Below are 19,110 nucleotides of genomic sequence, written 5' to 3'. Positions count from 1 at the left end.
GTTCTCGGGTTATTTCTTTGTGTGGCAATCACAGATCCAACCCTGCACTCCTGGGCATGGTTCACATGGGCAAGCAGGTTTGGGGGTGCAGCCATTGCACTCTGTAAGTGTACACGACCACTCGATGAATTCCCCTTTGAAATGAGCATGTAGGGTAGAGCCATGCAGTGGGCAGTCACTAAGGCAGGCATTTGCCTGATGAATGCTTTTACTCCAACCCGTGAGGGTACCAGTAGGGGATATTTCACACAGCTGCCCTTTGAGCAGCCTGTTCATGTGTTCTGTCAATCCCACCCCTTGCGGATGGTAAGCTGTGATAAATCCAGGCTATTCCTCACTCTCCAGCCCAATTTCAAATGCCACTCCCTGTAAAATGAGTGCCCTGATCACGTTGGATTTCCACCAAGGAACCATAAAACTCAATCAAGTCTTCTAACGCCTTAATGATGTGCCCCTGGGTAGCTGTGGCACAAGAGTGGGTACACAATAGACCAGAGCAGCTATCTACACTGGTCAGGACATATTTGTGCCGCTGGCTCTGCAGTAGGGGCCCTGTATCATCAGTTTGCCACACCTCCCCAGAGGCTTTTGTCCTCTGCAAATATACACCTTTTTGGTCTGCAGCCAACATGGAGCTAAGTGGGTACAACGGGGGCAACGCTGTCTTGTCCCTTTTTATACCACGATGGTGGTGTGAAGACCTCCAACGCTAGCCCATTGGGTGGCCCTGTCTCCATCCAGATGGCCGCTTTTGTGGTGAATCCAATCTGCTAACCCTGGAGCAATAATCACACTAACAGCTGCCCTAGCGTCTACCTTGGCATCTTCGGAACTGCTGGTTGCATGGGTGTCCATATGTCTTATGGCAACTCAACATTGGGTGCAGGCTTCCCAGATACTAGGCCATAGGGGCTTTCTCCATATTGGCTTGCCGTGGATAGCCCATCCTGATCTATACCACACTATCATTCATACAGAAAGAGTCTTGTACACTGCCCAACTGTCAGTGTATATAAATAAGAGCTCTTCATTTTCTGTGAGCACTAGAGAGACTGCCTGAAGTTCAGCCCACTGTCCCGGGCCAGTCACATACAGAATCTCTTTGACGTTTGGATTAAAGGTCATGGCTCACCACTACCTCTCTGCCCCTTTGTACGAGGATGAGCCATCAGTGAATCATGTTTGTTCTTGCTGCTCCACTGTCAGCTGATTGAATTGGAGGAGTTTCTACACATGGAGATTCTGGGGCTGCAGCTAGAGGCACTGCCAATTATCCTTGGGGGTAATTCCTCAAAGGTGACAGCCCCTAAGAGATGAGCATGAGCATCTGTGATGCCCAGTTTAGATGCCTTCACGTGTAGTTGCAGGCAATGCTTCTACTTCCACAACATTTGATGCGGGATAAAGGTTTGCCAGTACCCCATAAGCCCTGGGAAGGATTGGGTCTGACCTAGAGATGTTGGTTTGGGGAAGTGGGTAGTGGTCTCCATGTGTTTTTTGTGGTATTTTGCTTTGGGAACCTGATCAGAGTATGCCTAGAAAGATGACTTCATTGCTGGTGCCCTGTATTTTCTTTGGGTTCATGACCTACTTTGTATCAGTTAACACATCTAGGACTCATGCTTTTGCTTCAACAAGGCTTGCTTCAGTGGGACTGCTTAGCAAGATGTCATCCATATAGTATTCCATTACTACCTTATTGAGCAGGGTCACCTGGTCCCTGCTTACCAGCTGGTGACAAATCGTGGGGCTATGTTTGTGACCTTGTGGCAGCACCATAAAGGTATATTGGCGGTCTTCCCAGGTAAATGCAAATTGATCTTGGCTCTTCTGCATGATGGCAATAGAGAAAATTACCACATGCCAGTGTCTTTTCCTGGTGGCCAGTCGTTCTATGATGGACACCATGTTGGGCACAGCTGCAGTCAACATCAGAGTTATGCTGTTAACGTTGAAGTAGTCCACTGTTCTTCTCCAAGAACCGTCTTTCTCTTTTACTGGCCAAATGGGGCTGTTAAAGGCACTGGCTGCTGGGCGAATGATGTCAGCAGCCAAAAGGCCACAGACAGTATCTGTTGTCTCATCATGCCCTTCGGGTGTATGGTACTGTTCAGTGTTAACAACAGCGGTAGGCACAAGGAGCTCCATTGGGTCCCATTTAAGGTGCCCTCTCCAGACAGTAATAGCTATTTTAATGTATAAGGGCTGCCCACAAGAAAAGGGGCCCCGCTGAGCATTGATTATTTTTCCTTGGAGTGTATCAATGTAAATCACAAGAGAAGCAAAGGAAAACCAGAACATAAAAGCAGCACTTGGAAGTAAACTCTATTCTCTATGAGGGGCCGGGGGGAGGCCCTCCCTGGGGGCTCTCCGGCTGTGGGCAGCAGCTCTGTTGGAAGACCCTTGGGCAGGCAGCCAGAGGAGCTGTGCCACACAGTGAGGCATGTTCTCCGCTGACATGCAAGTTGGTACCAGTAGCAGCCCCAGTGGCTGAGAGGGAGCCAGGGAGGGACAGGGGCATGAGCAGCTAGGAGACCCTTCCAGGAACCCCAGCTGCAACACCTTGCAGCCAGAGACCTACTCTGTTAAGGGCTGTGGAGATTTCTCCCCTAATGAACTGTCAGCTGCCCTTCCACTCCAGCCTGCCTTTCACTTTTCTCCCTCTGGTCTCATCTTGTCTTGGTGCCTGCAGGCAGTGCTGAGCCCTGCTGCTCTTGGCAAAGGAGCTGCTCCTGGACAGAGCTGTCTCTCTGCAGAACCTATCAGGTAGCCATGAGCTCCCTCAGTTCTGGGGACCTGGCCCAGGCAAAGGTTTGATTTTCTGTGCTTTCTGCCTCCCTCCCTCTGCTACCCAAGGCTTCCTCAAGATGTTGTCTTGGGTCCATGTTCCACTCCTCCATACCAGTAACCCTCCTGCCATTTCTCTTTACCCTGACTACTGTGTATGTGCTATCATCATCCTCATGAGGATCACTTCCATTCCTGGGAGGCAAAAGGCCTTTCCCACATGCTCCTCACACTTCTTGATGGTGATATTTTCTATGAACCCTCATTGCTGTCTACATGCTGCCATGCAGAGGAAGTTGATGCCTCTGAACAAAATGTTATCAGTCTTCTGCATAGTGGTGACTCCTCTGGTCAATCTATCAGCCTACAGCCTGCAGGGCAAGGAGGTCCAAGAAGCACTGAAGAAAGTCTGTAAGTTCACCTGAGCTCCCACAGACATTGTCATCAGCCAGGCTGCTTTGTTTCAAGATGCATTGGTTCCACTGGGTGGGTTTTGCCTGACTACATGGATTGTTACAGTCTAGGAAAATCCATGTGAATGCAGCCATCTGAAAGTTGCATGGGAACTCCTTAGGAAGGGGAATGGCAATAAGGCACTTCTGGGTAAAACCACCCACCTGGGTGCTGCAGGCGCTGTGGGCCTGAGAGCAGTAAGGCCGTGCAGATGGGATGGAGGGCTCCTCCGGCCACTGTGGGGGGATATGTCCCCCCCTCAAAGGCTGGGAGTTGTGAGGAGCTGCAGGTGAGAGCTGAGCCTCACCCCTGCCTTGGGCGGGCCCATCTCCCTTTCTTGAGCCCCCGCTAGACCACTGCCATAGCAGTCTAGCACCGGCCCCAGGAGGAGCCCAGGGTGCAGGGGAAGCCACAGGGTCTCACAGCAGCCCACCAGGAGCTTCATGAGCACCAGGACAGCACAGTGAAGCAGCCCTGGATAGCCTCAGGCTGTCAACATGGGGGTGGCAGGCTGTACTTAAATCTCTTGATGTTCAAAGGCTAGCAGTAGGCAAAAATCTGTCTCTGGGAGCAAGGTAGCTTTGGCAGTTTGGTATCCCTTTATGGGGGAGGCGGGATTTTTTTTTTTTCCTTTGGAAGAAAGAGTTCTTTCTGCTCCAGTTGGCAGCCTAAAATTTAGGCAGCTGTTCTGAGATATCTGTTGACGTTTCCTGCAATCTCTGCAGAGGGAGCTGGCTGTCCGTACAGCACACCATCCTTCCTTCACCACTGCGACTTATTTCCCTGCACCAAGCAGGGGAGCCATGGCAGAGTGAGGTTTGGTTTCCTCTGCAGGGTTACTTCCCAGTGGAAGGTGATGTCATTTCTGAGTAGCGACCAGAAGTGTGATGGAGGTGGAGTCCTGAGGCAAAAGGCTATTTTAGGCAGGCTGCAGATCATCTGAAGCAGAAGCTCTGGCTCTGCAGCATGCCCCATTTGGAGTGCTGCCTCTGAGCCAGATGAGAAATAGCAGGGTCTGCAGCACACTATTTCCATAGGGTTTCCCCAGCATTGCTTCCACAGTGTCAGATGCGTGAAGTTACCTGGGACTCTCTGTGAGCAGTAGGCTGCTCAGAAATCACTGCCGTGAAGGGAGGTACTGCTGAAGTTACACTGCCTCCAGCTGACGGCTCTGTAATACCACATTTACCTACCACAGGTGTAACTGAGCACTGGGCATGTCATCGTGGGATGAGAACTGCCACCTCTGGCCAAAGACTCTGGGACAGAAACGAGTGGAGGATGGCTCCTGGGTGCATTGATATTTGTTGCCTTGTGAGATAGGAAGGAGAAAAGAGCCGCGGGAGAAGACGCTCTTTGATTTGCTGTTGACCAGCACTGGTCTGATTTTGAGAGGGCTGACAGGGATTTCTTGTTGATAGCTCCACTGTTCCTGTCACAGCCGCGCGGACTTTAGTGTCTGGCTGGGATTCACTTGCTCATTCAAACTGCCTTTGTAGTCGGTGGGGAGACACAGGAGCATCTACAATTCATCACTGTGTGCCAGGGCTGAGGTCTACAAGACCTGAACAATACCAAAGAGCCCTTATTTGCGTAACTGCTCTCTGTAACTCCATGGCCTTTTAGCAGGTCCTTGTGAAACTGCTCTTACATAGAGTGCATCCTGATTCCCTGTTTGCCTTCCCCATGCTGCTCATCATTTCATAGGCCCTTCAGTGGTCTCTGTTCCAGGCTGAAAACTCCTGCATCCTCACCACAGCACACACAATAGATAAAGAGAAAGTGTTTGGCAAGAAAACGTGCATCAAGTCTTCTGTTAAAAGGAACAGTTAAGTGTTCAAAAATTTAAAATACTTAGTGGCATGCTTTGCTTTTCTTCTGAATTCTACTTTGTGTTTCAGCTTGTTCCTGTGGAGCTCCAAAATCTGATTTCCATTAGTTTTGTTTATATTTTAATTCCTATTGAAACTGGCCTCAGGACATAAAAGACAAAACAGAGTTCCTTTCTCCTGCTTTGGCTGGTTTGGCTTGGCTTGATTTTTTTTTTTAATTTATTTATTTTCTTGGCTTCTGTTTGATCTCTTTTATTCCTATTTCCTTCCTGAAATTCTGGACTCACTACAGGACGGCGTAGGCATGCTCTATTATCCCTGAGTTCCCTGTTCAGAAAAGTGAGCTCATCTTCCAGTGATCTTGGGTCATGAGGAAGTGCAGCTTTCAAAGCTCATGCATTGCTTATGTTTCTTGCCCACTTTGCACTTCACTTACCTCAGAGGCTGACTCCACTTTCCTCCTGTGCTGATGTTATCTGAACCTGCCTGTGGTCAGCCGGAGGTGAGGTATCTTGACTTTGCATGCAGTGAACACCCAGCCAGGCATTTCTATACCCTGAGACCTTACCAGCCCATGGGACAGAGCCCATCAACCAACACCGGACACCCCCAGCAGGGAGAGACCTCAGGAGGGAGCAGTTCTATGAGCAGTTCTATGAGCAGTTCTATGAGCGGGTAATATTTGCTTTTGGTTATCCTAGGACAGCGCTATTATTCTCTCTAAAGCCACTGAACGGTTAAAAAAGATAGACTTTTCCTGTCTCTGTCTTCTGTCTTTCTCATTTTAACTTCAGGTGAAATGTTAACAGGGAATGTCCAGGGTAAATAAGACCATGGTGACAGGGTTCATTCTTCTGGGCTTTCCCAATCTTGCCCAGTTCCAGCTTCTGTTCTTTGTGGTGCTTTTGCTTATTTATATGGGGACCCTCCTGGGGAACATCCTCCTCATCCTTCCCACCATGGTGGACCCTGCCCTTCACAGCCCCATGTACTTCTTCCTCCAGAACTTGTCTCTCCTGGAGATCTGCTTTACTCTAGCGGTTGTTCCCCAGCTCTTTTCGAACCTCCTTGCTGAGAAGAAATCCGTCTCCTTCCTGGGCTGCATGGCACAGATGTTTTTCTTCTTCTCCTTTGGCACTGTGGAATGCTTTCTTCTAGCTGCCACATGACCGCTATGTTGCTATATGCAATCCTCTGTGCTACCGGAACATTATGAACAGGGGGGTCTGTATCCAAGTCATGCTGGCTCTGTGGCTCTCAGGGATTCCTGTGGGGATGTTGCAGACCACATGGCTCTTCAGCCTCCCATTCTATGGACCTAACAACGTGAACCATTTCTTTTGTGATGGACCCCCAGTGCTAGAGCTGGTGTGTGCAGACACCTCCCTGTTTGAGACATATTCCCTCACAGCCACAATCACTGTTATCATGTCCCCCCATTTGTGCTGATCCTGGTGTCCTACATCTGCATCCTCCACTCTGTGCTGAAGATGAACTCTGCAGCAGGGAGGCACAAAGCCTTTTCCTCCTCTCATCTCATAGTGGTCACCCTGTTGTATGGTACTGGTATTCTGGCATACCTCCAGACCAGATCTGACTTCTCACCAGATATCAAGAAGTTGTTTTCTCTTTCCTACATGGTAATTACACCAACATTAAATCCCATCATCTACAGCCTGAGGAACAGTGAGGTGAAGGAGTCCCTCTGGAGAACCCTGGGGAGGAAAACTGCCAACAGTCCTTAACACCCTTGTCCCGTTTTAACACCAATTCGAAATTTGAAAGCTGTTTTCCAGCAAATATAATCCAACATAGGGTAACTGCATACAAACTCTCTCATCTTTTCCCCATCTTCTCAAAGCTTTCATACAGCGTGTTTTGCTCAGCTGAACAATTGTCATGATACCTTATGTTCATTAATAGATCTGCCAGCATCATCATTTATTCCAGGTCATGAGAACTGCCATTGTGTGGTCAGCCTTATCACCATTCCTGCTTCTAGAGATCCACTCATGCACAGGAGGCAATGGCTCCAAAGCTGAGACTAAAGACTCTGCTAAACTCTGCAGAAAATGAACTACAAGCAATATTAGATTTCTTGAAGGCAGAGAAAAATACCTTAGCAAGGTATGTATAGCAATACCATCCAGCGACACTTCCACAGCACTGCTGGGATTCAAGAAACACAAATGTGTTAGTACAGAGATTGAGATAGTGGCTCCTGATGTACAGACTTCCTCTGTAGTTTAGGGCTGTGTTCACACTTGTTATTTGGATTGCTCCCTGTTTCTCTCGAAAATCCTCTTTCCAGGCGCTTGCTGCTTGATAGCTCCCAAAATCCTTTCTCAAGTGCAATAACTGTGCTTGCAACTATACTGTCCTTGTGGTGTGTTTGCAGGGAGGAGCCCTGTTTCTATGGTTAATGGAGCCGGAGTGGTATACAGCCACACTTCTCGTGGCTGCCTTTGAGAGAGCAGTTTGGTCACATCCATTTTACCTAGCACTTAATTCTTGGCTCGTGCTTCTTCTGCAGGTGTTTGTAATGCTCACACACAGGCCTCTCAGGCAAACTGAACTGGTCACCCACAGTACTTCTCTGCTCGATGGGGACCATGTAAACCTGTAGATTATCATTATGGGCCTTTACAAAGGGAGACTTTACCTCTCCTTCAATCTATTTTTGGAACGGTGGTGCTCGGAGCAGTGCCCAAACCACTGTGCATAAAGTTGTTTTGCCACAGCTCTTACGATAGCAATAAAGGTTCCTGCAATCACTAATTCCTCATCTGTACCTCTGGTTTAACTGAAGACATAACATCACTGGAGCCAACATCTGTTATTCATATCTGTGCGATATGACCTGAGACAGTTTGGAAAGCTCAAATTCATTATGAATTACCAAGCTCAAGTTTGCTATGAACTACTATGTCTTCTAGACACGCCCACTGAAGTTGGACTACATCCTTACAACCCATCCTGTTTGTGCAATTGTTTCAAGTGAGTGCAATGCATGCAGAAAGTCAAGGCATGAGGGTGGCTGAGATTAGACGACCTGCTGGAATATTCTTGGAGGACTGAGTCGGGTCGAGGGAACAAGACCTGCTGAAATTCCTTCTGAGCAGTTCATTGGTCTCTGCAGTGAAATAACCATTAAGCTTCCACTGCACTACATCTGAAGAGACGTAATTGTCTCAGGTATGATCGAGAATCCAAGCAATGTGGATGATCAGGGAAACAGGATCCCGGGGAAAAAAAACAAAAAACAGAAAAAACAGGAAATAATCTACAATGCCAAATGAAGCATATCCGTATGTGCTAGCATTCCTGGGGTTGACTCCAGATCCAGAAAAAAAACATCAGGATTTAAAGAACTTTAAAAGTTTTAGGCACACATCAGTGGGCTTGACTACATCACTGTGTAAAGTTTGTCCTCTGTTGAAATCAGTAAAGAATGTCTAAATGAAGATTCACAAAGGAAGTGCTTCTCTTTCACACCTGAGAAGTGCTGTGCACCGAGTAGTGTACTGTACTGTATAATAACACTGCCTAATAAAGCTTCTTGTCTCTTCTGCAGACCTTCTTCCTTTTTAAGGAACAGCAAATCAGAAGAAATTTCAAAGGATACAGAGAAAAAGAAGTAATTTAGTCTGATGGATAATGGGCAGGGGGGAGCAGATTATCAAGCAGAGGTGGGAAGAAGTATTTTCTAAGTTGTGTCTGCCCTGGATTTAAAGTCACATTAGTTAAGAAGGATTCATAAACAAGAAAGAAATTGAAAGAAGATCTAAAGCAAAGAAGTGTTATCTGACACTTTTTAGCTCTTAAACTTCTTTGTGCTCTTATTGTCCTTCTTGATTTTGTCCCCCCCCCCCTTTTTTTAAATATACTGGTCTGTTAGTGGGATTTTCTGTGTTTTGGTTGTTTGCTTGCTTTTTAAGGAAAGCAATTTTCAGCATTGGTGTGGGAATGCAGTCACGGGGTCATGGATATCTGGTGCCATTGTAGGTGCTCTGGTGGCCTCTGCCCTGCCTCCATCTGAGGGAGCTCTGAGGGGCTCTGGACTCCTGCAGGTCCTCTAGGAGAGCTGCCAGGCCCAGGCAGGTACCTCAGAGGCACCGGGGCCTCTCCAAGTGCCACTGGATGCTTGTGGTTAGACACCTGAGCGCTGCCTGGAAGGGTGAAGAACAGTTTTCAACATTTAGAAAAATATGAGCACACTTGCATCTGCTAAAAGGATTGGCTAATCTTAATGCCAGTGCTTTCCCATGATGAAAATTCTGGCGGAAATTTTGAGGAAGGGTGTTAATCTCCGGAGAAGAAATATTGATAGGCCCCTCAGCTAGTGTTACCACTGCTCTGTCTATTACGCTGTGAATGTAATTTCAGAAATCTCTCACATGTTTTCACCTGTCCTGATTAAACCTCCTCCCCTTGTTCTTTATCGATTCAGATACCTCTCAGCTCTCTAGTTGCTGCTTTGAGCTTCGGGGTGCCTGAAGCTTGCCTTGTCACTCAGGAGTCTAATTGTCTCTTTAGCCAACTCCTTAGCTGTGTTTCTATCTAGCCTTTCCTGTCTGTCTATTTCAGGGAGGTTTCTTCCCTGTGGAAAGTGGACCTCACTGGAGGCAGCTTGGACTTAACATACACTATAGGAGTGTATTCTACTTTTTATTAAACTTGATCATATTTTATTTTTGTTTGTTTGCAACTAAGAAAAATCCTCCTGTGTCTGCAGCTAGTTCTCTAAGGCAAGCAGCTGGTAATTGGTGCATAGGAGCTGTAAGATTCAGCTACAGACTGCAGTGGAAAAAGGTTAGATTTTAACAAGAGTCATGTAAGTCCCCAGTGGCTGAAGAGAGAAATTGCTGGGTTGGGGAGGTGAGGCAGAAGGTTGTCACACATACAGATCTCCTATCAAAAAAACTGCTTTTCCTACATGCCCAGACCTCATTAGGAGACACTCTGGATCAGTATCAATGGAGAATGTGGATATCACTTGTTCTGCAATGTGAAGAATAAAGAAAGCTTAAAAAGCAGACATCTTTCTCTTTCAGGTGCTCACTGAAAACTTGCTCTTGTAAATACAGTCCTGAGATATCCCCAATTATCCACACAAGAATTGAAGAACTGATGAAAATTATGGGTAATTATGGAAAAATTATGCAAAAAGACATGGCTCCCCAGGGGCTATATGCATTTTAATGACCCCTCTGGTGTATTTGGGTCAGAGCCCCTGCACTTCAGATGTTGAGAGGAGGCTGAACAAGCCTCTCAAGAAGTTAAAGTCAGATGTAAATCCCCAAGTTTCTTGGAGCATTAATGGGTCCCACTGAGAGCAATTACCAAAGAAGGCTTCCTGGGGTCTGATTGGAGCAGAAAGTCGGAGGCACTGGTGGCTGGCAGGCAGGCAAAGGAAGTGTGCAGGTGGCTCTGATGGCAAGTAAACCTTGATGTGTTTTATCAAGCAGGATAGCCAGGCACTGACACGCAGCCCCAGGAAAGGGTGATCCTTTCCTTCAGGCATTGCTCAGGGCTCTCTCTTCCTGGGGGCAGTGTGAGGGTGGGGGTGTGCAAAGCCGAGTGGAGGACAATGATACGGCACCTCCTGGGCTCCCTGGGGATGAGGAAGCAGCAAGGCCACCGTGCTTTAAGGAAATGGTGTCTTCTCAGAGGCCCTGGGGGCAAAGACACCAGCCATAGACAAGAGGACAAAGACCTCAGTTCTGTTGGGAGCTTTTAGCCCTGGCAGTGCCCTGGGCTGTCTCCACCGCAGGCTGTCCCACGCTGTCCCACGCCTGCGCCTCTTTCCCTGCAGACAGTAGACACCCAACGTGCTTCCCCACCTTGCTTTCACCCCAGGATGGCTCCACCTCTACTGATGTCTTTCTGTCCCCACGTGCTTTTCCTTGAAATACAAAGGCAGGGGCTGATCACAGGCTCCCTCTGGGTGACCTGTGGCACCACAGCACTACCCTTCAAGTGACATTTCCTTTTCCTAATGTCACAGCTGACCCCCACAAGCCTCAGTCTGTGGCTCTTTCCCCTTCTCTTGCTGTTTCCCACTACCAAGAAAAGCTCCATCATCTCTGAAACAACCCTTCAAGCAGTGACAGGCTCCTACTCTACTGCCCTCAGCCTCCCCTTCACCAGGCTAAAGAAGCCCAGGTTCTTCAGCCTCTCCATAAAGGCCTTGTCCTTTAGACCCCTAACCTCGTCTTGGCAGACCTCCTCTGGACCCTCTCCAGTTCCTCCCCATTCCTCCAGCACAGGGCATCCCGCACTGGGACACGCTATTCTACACGTGGCCGCACCAGTGCTGAGATGAGGGGGACAATAATTCACCTTGTCTGGGTGGCTGCTCACTTCCTAATGCAGCCCCATATGCAGCTGGCCTGATTTATGGTGAGCACGCACCACCGGCTCATATGACATCCCTTGCAATGTCCAGGTCCTTCTCCTCAGGGTCACTCCTCTACCGGTTAAGTCTCAGGCTGTCCTGATGCACAGGCTGTTCTGCCCCCCTGATACAGGACCTGCCATTTCTCCTTGCACAATGTCATGAAGTTTTTGTTGGCCAAATCCCCAAGTCTTTTCAGGCCCCCTGGGGCTTTGTACCACTGTTCTCCACTCTTTGAGCCAGGCAGCCTCCAGCTCATTTCCTACACCCTCCGTTGCTTACTGCTCCATCCCACATCTCCCCAGTTTGGCTACAAAGATGTTATGGAAAAGCATGTCAAAGGCCTTCCTAATTTCAAGGAGTGCATGCACTGCACTCCCCTTGTCCACACAATCAGTCATTATGTCACAGAAGGCAATCAGATTGGTCAGGCAATATTTGCCCTTGACAACTTCATGCTGGCTGTTCCAGACCCCTTCATGTGGCTGGAACTAGCTCCAGCAAGATTTGCTTCCCAGGGACTGAGGCAACACTTACCAGCCCACCACTGCCCAGATCCTCTTTCCTGTCCTTCTTGAAGATGGATGGAATGTTTGGTGGGCAGGAGGGGAAGGCCAGAGGCTGGGCAGCAGCTGTGGGGCTGTGCCAGCTCCTGCTGTATCACTGGTCCCTGCGGTGTGGGAAAGAGGGACAGCTTCTGCTGCTCCAAGGACACGGAAAGAGATTTCACTTTCTCACTTATTCCTCCTTGCAAGCACACAATGGCTCCTTTCTTCTTCTCCAGGGATGTGCCTGATCCCCAGAAAACCTTTCCCCAGCGAGTGCATCAGTACTGGCCTGCACAGCTGTTCTTAGAGCCTCCCCCATGCTCTCCACATGGCCCCGAGCTGGTGGGGTTGCTCTGCAGAGTGAGCAGCCTGTGGTGCCCCAAGGCCATGGGGTGACTCCGCACTGGTCATGGTGGTCGGGGTGAGAAGCAAACCCAGTTGGGCAGGCATAATTGCACCTGACAACCCCCTACCAAGGGGTCTGTGACTGTGGATGACACTCTGAGCAATCACAGGACATTCCAAATGGCTCAGGCTGTGTTCAGGTGTGTCCTGAGATCCAGCCCACTGAAGGTGACATGAAGCACTCTCCAGGCTCCCGTCCCTCTGCCTGCAGGGTCTGCACTGCAGGCATCTGTCACCAGTCCTGTCACACAGGAGACAGTCCCAGGCAGATACCACTTGACCCTTCACCACCTCCAGGAGCCCTGGGCATCCACAAGTGAGAGCTGAATCCAGCCCTCCTTCCCTAACACAGCACCCCATGAGCTCATTGCCTTGAGCCCATGGGAACCTTGGAAAAGCAACAGGCCCTTTCAGGGGGAAGTACTTCAGTGAACTCTTGGCCCTAGTTTTGGAAGAAGAAACCAACTTTCAAGCACAGCACTGAGGAAATCCCCTTTTATGAGAGACAGGCCAGCTCTGACACACTGATAGACACATTTACAGAAGGCCTCTGGCTCAGACAGACTGGGTTTGTGCCTCTGGAGAAGTGGGGTAAATTCAAATACTTCTGTACGAACATGATTATCACAGAGAGAATGCCCAAAGCACAAGAGTTGTCTGAGAGAAATTAGAAATCAGCTGTGAAGAGGGATGGGCAGCTTATTGCTGCTGAACTAGTACCCCTTGAATCAGTTTCTTCAATGCATCTTTGAGCTCCCTGTTCCTCATGCTGTAGATGAGAGGATTCACTGCTGGAGGTACCACTGAATACAGAACAGCCACCCCCAGATCTGCAGCTGGGGAGGAGATGGAGGGGGGCTTGACATAGGCAAATGTGCCAGTGCTGACAAACAAAGAGACGATGGCCAGGTGAGGGAGGCACATGGAAAAGGCTTTGTGCCGTCCCTGCTTAGAGGGGATCCTCAGGACAGATGCAAAGATCTGCACGTAGGACAGCACAATGAAAATGAAACACCCAAAGAATAAACAGATACTAAACACAAGAACCCCAACTTCCCTGAGGTAGGTGTTGGAGCAGGAGAGCTTGAGGAGCTTGGGAACTTCACAAAAAAACTGATCCACTGTGTTGCCTTGGCAGAGTGGTATTGAAAATGTATTAGCAGTGTGCAGCACAGCATTGAGAAAACCACTGCCCCAGGCAGCTGCTGCCATTTTGGCACAAGCTCTGCTGCCCATGAGGGTCCTGTAGTGCAGGGGTTGGCAGATGGCAACAAAGCGGTCATATGCCATGACTGTAAGGAGAGAAAACTCAGCTGAAATCAAGAAGAAAAACAAAAATATCTGGGCAGCACATCCTGAGTAGGAAATGGCCCTGGTGTTCCAGAGAGAATTGGCCATGGATTTGGGGACAGTGGTGGAGATGAAGCCAAGGTCCAAGACAGAGAGATTGAGGAGGAAGAAGTACATGGGGGTGTAGAGGTGGTGGTCACAGGCTATGACTGTGATAATGAGGCCATTTCCCAGGAGGGCAGCCAGGTAGATGCCCAGGAACAGCAGGAAGTGCAAGAGCTGAAGCTCCCACGTGTCTGCAAAGCCCAGGATGAGGAAGTCAGTGAGGGAGGTGCTATTGGACATTTTCTGCCTTTAGGCACAGGGACCTGTCCAAAGAGGAAAAGACATTGACAAGTTAGGACAGGCTTTATTGAATAAAACCCACACCTTTTCTCAGAGCAAATCCCCACATCTCCTCCCTTCTGAAGGGAGGACCTTCCTTCAGCTCCCTTGCTTGAGCTCTAGTTCATGCTTTCTGAGTATGCCATGAGGAACAAGGTACTCTGTCCACAGGCTCCAGAGCAGCCAGCCCTGCTTGTTACACAGACACAGTCTGGGTGGCTGCTCACTTCCTAATGCAGCCTCCCATATGCAGCTGGCCTGATTTATGAGGTGAGCACACACCTCTGGCTCATGTGGCATCCCTTGCAATGTCCAGGTCCTTCTCAGGGTCACTCCTCTACCAGTCAAGTCCCAGCCTGTCCTGATGCACAGGCTGTTCTGCCCCCCTGATACAGGAGCTACCATTTCTGCTTGTACAATGTCATGAAGTTTCTGTTGGCCAAATCCCCAAGTCTTTTCAGGCCCCTCTGGACTGAAGATCCCTTGTGTCAACTGTTAACGTGTGTGTGTGTGTGTGTGTGCACGCACGTGCACGCAGATGGCTCATCCTGTCTTGCAGTGCCTCTGTCAGGATAACACTATGTGGAACTCCGAACCACGTTTCCCAAACAGGTTGGTCAGTTGTTGTCTGATGGCAAAGGGTGCTTGCAACTGTGTTGTCAGTTGGATCGGGTCAGACTCAAAAACCACTGTTTTGCTTAGTTCTTCTAACCCAGCTGGCAGTGGAGCTACATGACCACCCAGCACATGCATAATTCATGTCTGTTTTTAAAACTTCTGGTCTATATCTGCATCAATGATCCCCTGCTCCCTCTCCATGTAAGGGAGGAACATAGGCACATGAAGGCAGGGGTGACCCAACCCATTGCAGAGGTGTCGGTTCCAGTAAGATAGATCTTATCCTCACATCAATTTACAATATACACTAAATTTGCAGTCATAATAGGAGCTGGGGGCAGGCAGGGAGAGGCAAGCTGTGTTCACATCCTCTCTGAACTTAAGCCTACTCATAATGTGGTAGGGCTCTTCAGCCTGTTCATAACCCATTCTCCAGTAGATGGGCTGTAGCAGAGGGACTTAGTTATACGTTTATTTATATTTGTAGATGCATTCACCACATATGGATCATGTTTCTTTGAGGGATGGAAATCTTTGGCTTTTCCATTACTAACAACCTGAATGCTAGCAAATCCTGTGCAGCAAAACTGTTTGGGTTAGTGCATTGCCCAAAAGATGATGTCTCCTTAGGGAGACTTGGTGCATTCCCCAGCCCTACAGACTGCATTGCCCAAAGACCCACAGGCTGGAAAGGATCTTGGACCCCTCGCTCCCATGCAAATACCTCTGGATGGGCACTCAGGAAAGCCTTCATCTTACCCACCTGTGCAGATCACCTTACAGATGAGTTTTTGCTCTCAACCATTCTGTCACACATTTCCTCTCCTGGAGGTGAGGCTGCAGAGGAGGTGGCTCATGTCCTGGATCCCTTACCTTGAGGGCAGAGGATCTGCCGGATGGGAGAGGATACACAGGGGCTCGCTCAGGGGAAGGCATCTGCATTGCAGAAACTGTCAGGGAATTGCCCACATCCACACTCCCATACCCTCTCCTGTTAGAAGTTTCCTCTCTTCCATGCATCATACTGCTGCTGCCTGCCACTGTCCCAGGGGCATCTCCATATTTGCAGGTGCTAAGGAGCAGCTAAGACCAACCCTGAGGAGGCTAATAAAGATTATGGTGAAGCTGCTCATAAGCAGAGGGGTGGCTGAAGAGATTTGCTGAGGTTCCTTGCAGGCCTTTTGATCTCTCCGTGTAACAGTTCAGGAGTCACAGTTACTTGTCTAAACCCAACAGTTCTGTTTTCAGGCCAGCCCTGTCCAAAGGAGGAAAGCTTAAGCACAGGCTCAGGAAGGAAAGCTCTGCCCCTTCCAGGTTTGACCAGCCTATAGCTTCCTCTTGAAAAGTCCCCTTCAAAAAATGTCCTGGGGGTGAGCTAGACCTGGCAGCAGCCCTGACCCATGCAGTACCCTCTCAATGGGAGAATGCATCCACCCTGTCAGGGGTCAGTCCTCCCACCCAGAGCTTCTCCCCACAGCACCATGGGGAGTTCCTGGGGCAGGCTGAGTGCTGACCCTTGCAGGCAGCAGTCACTGTCCTGGGCACACAGAATGCTGGGGTGCAGGGACACTGCTCTGAAATGCAGCATTGGGCAAACCTGGGTGCACTCCCCAGCTTCACACCCCTGCACCATCCCCTGGAGAAGGTAGCTATGATGCCTTGTCCCTGTGATGGTGTGGGAGCTAATCCCTGCTCTAAAGTACTACCTGCTCCAAACAGGACAAGCTAGGAAAGCTGCCCTGACAGACCCTATCAGCTGTGGAAGGTGCAAGCTTCAAAAGAACCCTCCAGGAACCACAACAGCGTTGCCCTGCAGCCAGAGACTTACTGTGTCAAGGACTGTGAAGATTTCTCCCTGGAGTGAGCTCTCAGCCATCCTCCCATTCCCAACTACTTTTAAGTTCAGAGTAGCTTATCTCATCCTGGTGCCTGCAGGCAGTGCCCTCAGTCTTGCTGCTCCTTTAAGAGGAGCTGCATCTGGACAGAGCTTTCTCTCTGCAGTGCCTGCCAGGTTGCCATGGGCTCCTGCACTCCCAGGAGCCAGGCACAGCTCAGGAGCAGAGGACCAGCAAAGACATGACTTCCTCTGTGCCCTGTGCACCCTCAAAATGTTCCCAGGGCTCCAGGGCTGGTATCTCCTAAATGACCACATGGTCACCCCTGGAAAGTGTCCATTCAAGTAGCCTAAAATATTCACTGATGGTCCCTCTTTAAACAGTGGAGAGAAACTGAGTCCAGCATTTCAGTTTGTCCTGTCAGAAGATGGTTATCTGAGAGAGGTGGAAATGTTCCACTCTGGAAGGCCCTGCTCCCATCTCATAAGAAGACAGGACACCTGGACAGGGACAAGAAGGGAGTTCATTTATTCATGTTTTACCTATCGGTTTGGAGGAGTCAAGTTAGGCATTAAATACTGATTAGGAAGCTCCTGGGATGGAGTAGGATTTGGTTCCCTCTCATGCACTCCACAGACTCACAGGAAGTGGGATTCCCCTTGCCCTAGTTTTGGGGTGCATAGTATGGCTATCTGCTTCTTTTCTAAGCTCCCATTGTAATCAATGGAGATGGAGGGTGGGAGCTGTTCATACACAAACAGCTTCTGACGTTTGAAGTGTCACAGGTTGTCTAAGACACGTACCAGTGTCTCCTTCCTCTGATGTAACAAATATGAGACTCACATCTTTCTGGGGCATCAGCTGCCAGGTGGAGAACCTCCTTGGCCATCTAAAGTGGCAAAAAATGCCAACTACTGCAAGGGCTCCCCTCACATTGAAACTGAGATTTGTGCAGATCCTGATGTTGCAAACAGCTGGTGTAATTCAGTGCACACACTTGGTTTAATGCAATGACAATAGGCCTGCATGGCCATGTCAGATGCATGGGGTGTCCAGCAGAACCACCATGTTTCTAGGAGATACATCTCAGGACCCACAGGAAAATCATGCCCTTCTGGAGTGGTTGCTGGGCAAGTGCCCCAGGGCATCTTGAGTCTCCTACCTATTCCCAAGCAAGGGATTCCCACCACTGCCTTTAGGCAAAGTGCATCCCACCTACATCCAAGCACGCTGCAAAGATGGAAGGCACATCACACCAAGGTCTCCATGCATATTCCTCCACTCTCCAGTCCATCTGGTCTCCTCTCCCTAAAGCTTTTCTCACCCACCAGTGATATGAACAGGGACCGTACTAATGATGAACGTACAACGTGGCTAGATCACAGGCTTTTCAGGCCCAGGGACCTTCTCAGTGGCACCTTGTCTTTCCTGGACATCCAGTAACTGCTATCACAGGCCCCAAGGTTCTGCAAAGTAATCTTGGGTACAAAACACTTCTCCTGCCACAGCTGCATGGCCCAGCTCTGTTTCTCTCTGGCCTTGGGTACTGCAGGGTTTGCTCCCTCAGTGGGGGGGCCTCATATCATCGTTATATCACCATCTGCTGTCTACACCAGCAGGCCTCTGCTCTGAAGCTGGGCCTTTGCATTCACGGTGTCCTTGGCTCTGGGGAGCAGGTTTCACAGCAACAACTCTGCGCTCAGGCCTGGTGCCACAGCTGAGGTTCTGCAGCCCAAATATACACAAATGCACAAAGCCTGGGCCACAAAACAAGAGGAAGGGGAGATGCACAAGCTGTTGCAGAACTGCAAAAGCTTTAAGCAACCTAAGGAAGTCTGTGGATCACAGACCATGCTTCTTTTAAGGGGACTTTAATCTCCCTGACATTCATTGGGAGGGAAATGCAGCAGGGTGCAAACAGTCCAGGAGGATTCTGGAGGGTGTGGAGGACAACTTCCGAGCACAGCTAAGCCAGATAGGTCAGCAAGGGTGACACCTTCCTGGACTTGGAACCTGCAAAAAAGGAAGAACTGACCAGGGATGTGATAATTGGTGTCAGCCTTGCCTGCAGTGACCACGAGGTAGTGGAGTGTCTGCTCCTGAGGGGAGTGAGGAAGAAGAGTATCAGAGTCCAGACTCCAGATGTCAGAGGAGCCGAGTTGGGCCTGCTGGGGAGACTGCTTGAGGAATCCCATGGGAGGCAGCTCTGAAGGCCAGAGGAGCTCAGGAAAGCTGGCAGGTCTTTAAGGCAGCATCCTCCAAGCTCGAGAATGGCCCATACTGATACCCAGGAGAACAAGTAGACATCTCAGGTGACAGGCTGCTAAATGCGCAACTGAACAACAGTACAAAAAGGCAGCACATAGGAATGGGAAGCAGGGAGAGGCTGCAAAGGAGGAATTCAGAAATACTGTCCAGAGAAGTAGGGAAGTGGTTAGGAAAGCCACAGCTCCTCTAGGACTGATGATTGCAAGGGATGTCGTGGGCATGAAGATGATCTGCTATTGCTTCACTAAAAATAAAAGCATAAAAAAAGCAGGCATATGGCTGAATGGGGCAAG

General features: G+C 49.3%; 2 protein-coding genes across 2 annotated transcripts; one reads left to right on the top strand and one right to left on the bottom strand.

Annotated features, from left to right (window-relative positions):
• The first annotated feature begins 5,884 nt into the window (after nucleotides 1–5,884).
• On the top strand, nucleotides 5,885–6,817 carry LOC135323772 (olfactory receptor 10A7-like). Its single transcript, XM_064498337.1, is given in 3 exon segments — nucleotides 5,885–6,234; nucleotides 6,236–6,503; nucleotides 6,506–6,817. Coding segments are annotated over 3 exon segments (930 nt in total).
• A 6,304-nt stretch (nucleotides 6,818–13,121) lies between these two features.
• Nucleotides 13,122–14,105, bottom strand: LOC135323733 (olfactory receptor 14A16-like). The gene has a single exon (XM_064498107.1). It carries the CDS (start codon nucleotides 14,055–14,057, stop codon nucleotides 13,122–13,124), a length of 936 nt encoding a protein of 311 aa, XP_064354177.1. The 5' UTR covers nucleotides 14,058–14,105.
• Between the last annotated feature and the right edge of the window lie 5,005 nt (nucleotides 14,106–19,110).

Source organism: Dromaius novaehollandiae, chromosome 27 (assembly GCF_036370855.1).
Source record: "Dromaius novaehollandiae isolate bDroNov1 chromosome 27, bDroNov1.hap1, whole genome shotgun sequence".
NCBI lineage: Eukaryota > Metazoa > Chordata > Aves > Casuariiformes > Dromaiidae > Dromaius > Dromaius novaehollandiae.
Note: the sequence above shows the minus strand (reverse complement) of the source record. Positions and strands in the feature narration are given on the sequence as shown.

Bases quoted from the DNA above. Each gene is read 5' to 3' on its own strand.
- LOC135323733 (XM_064498107.1), bottom strand. From the start codon at position 14,057: ATGTCCAATAGCACCTCCCTCACTGACTTCCTCATCCTGGGCTTTGCA.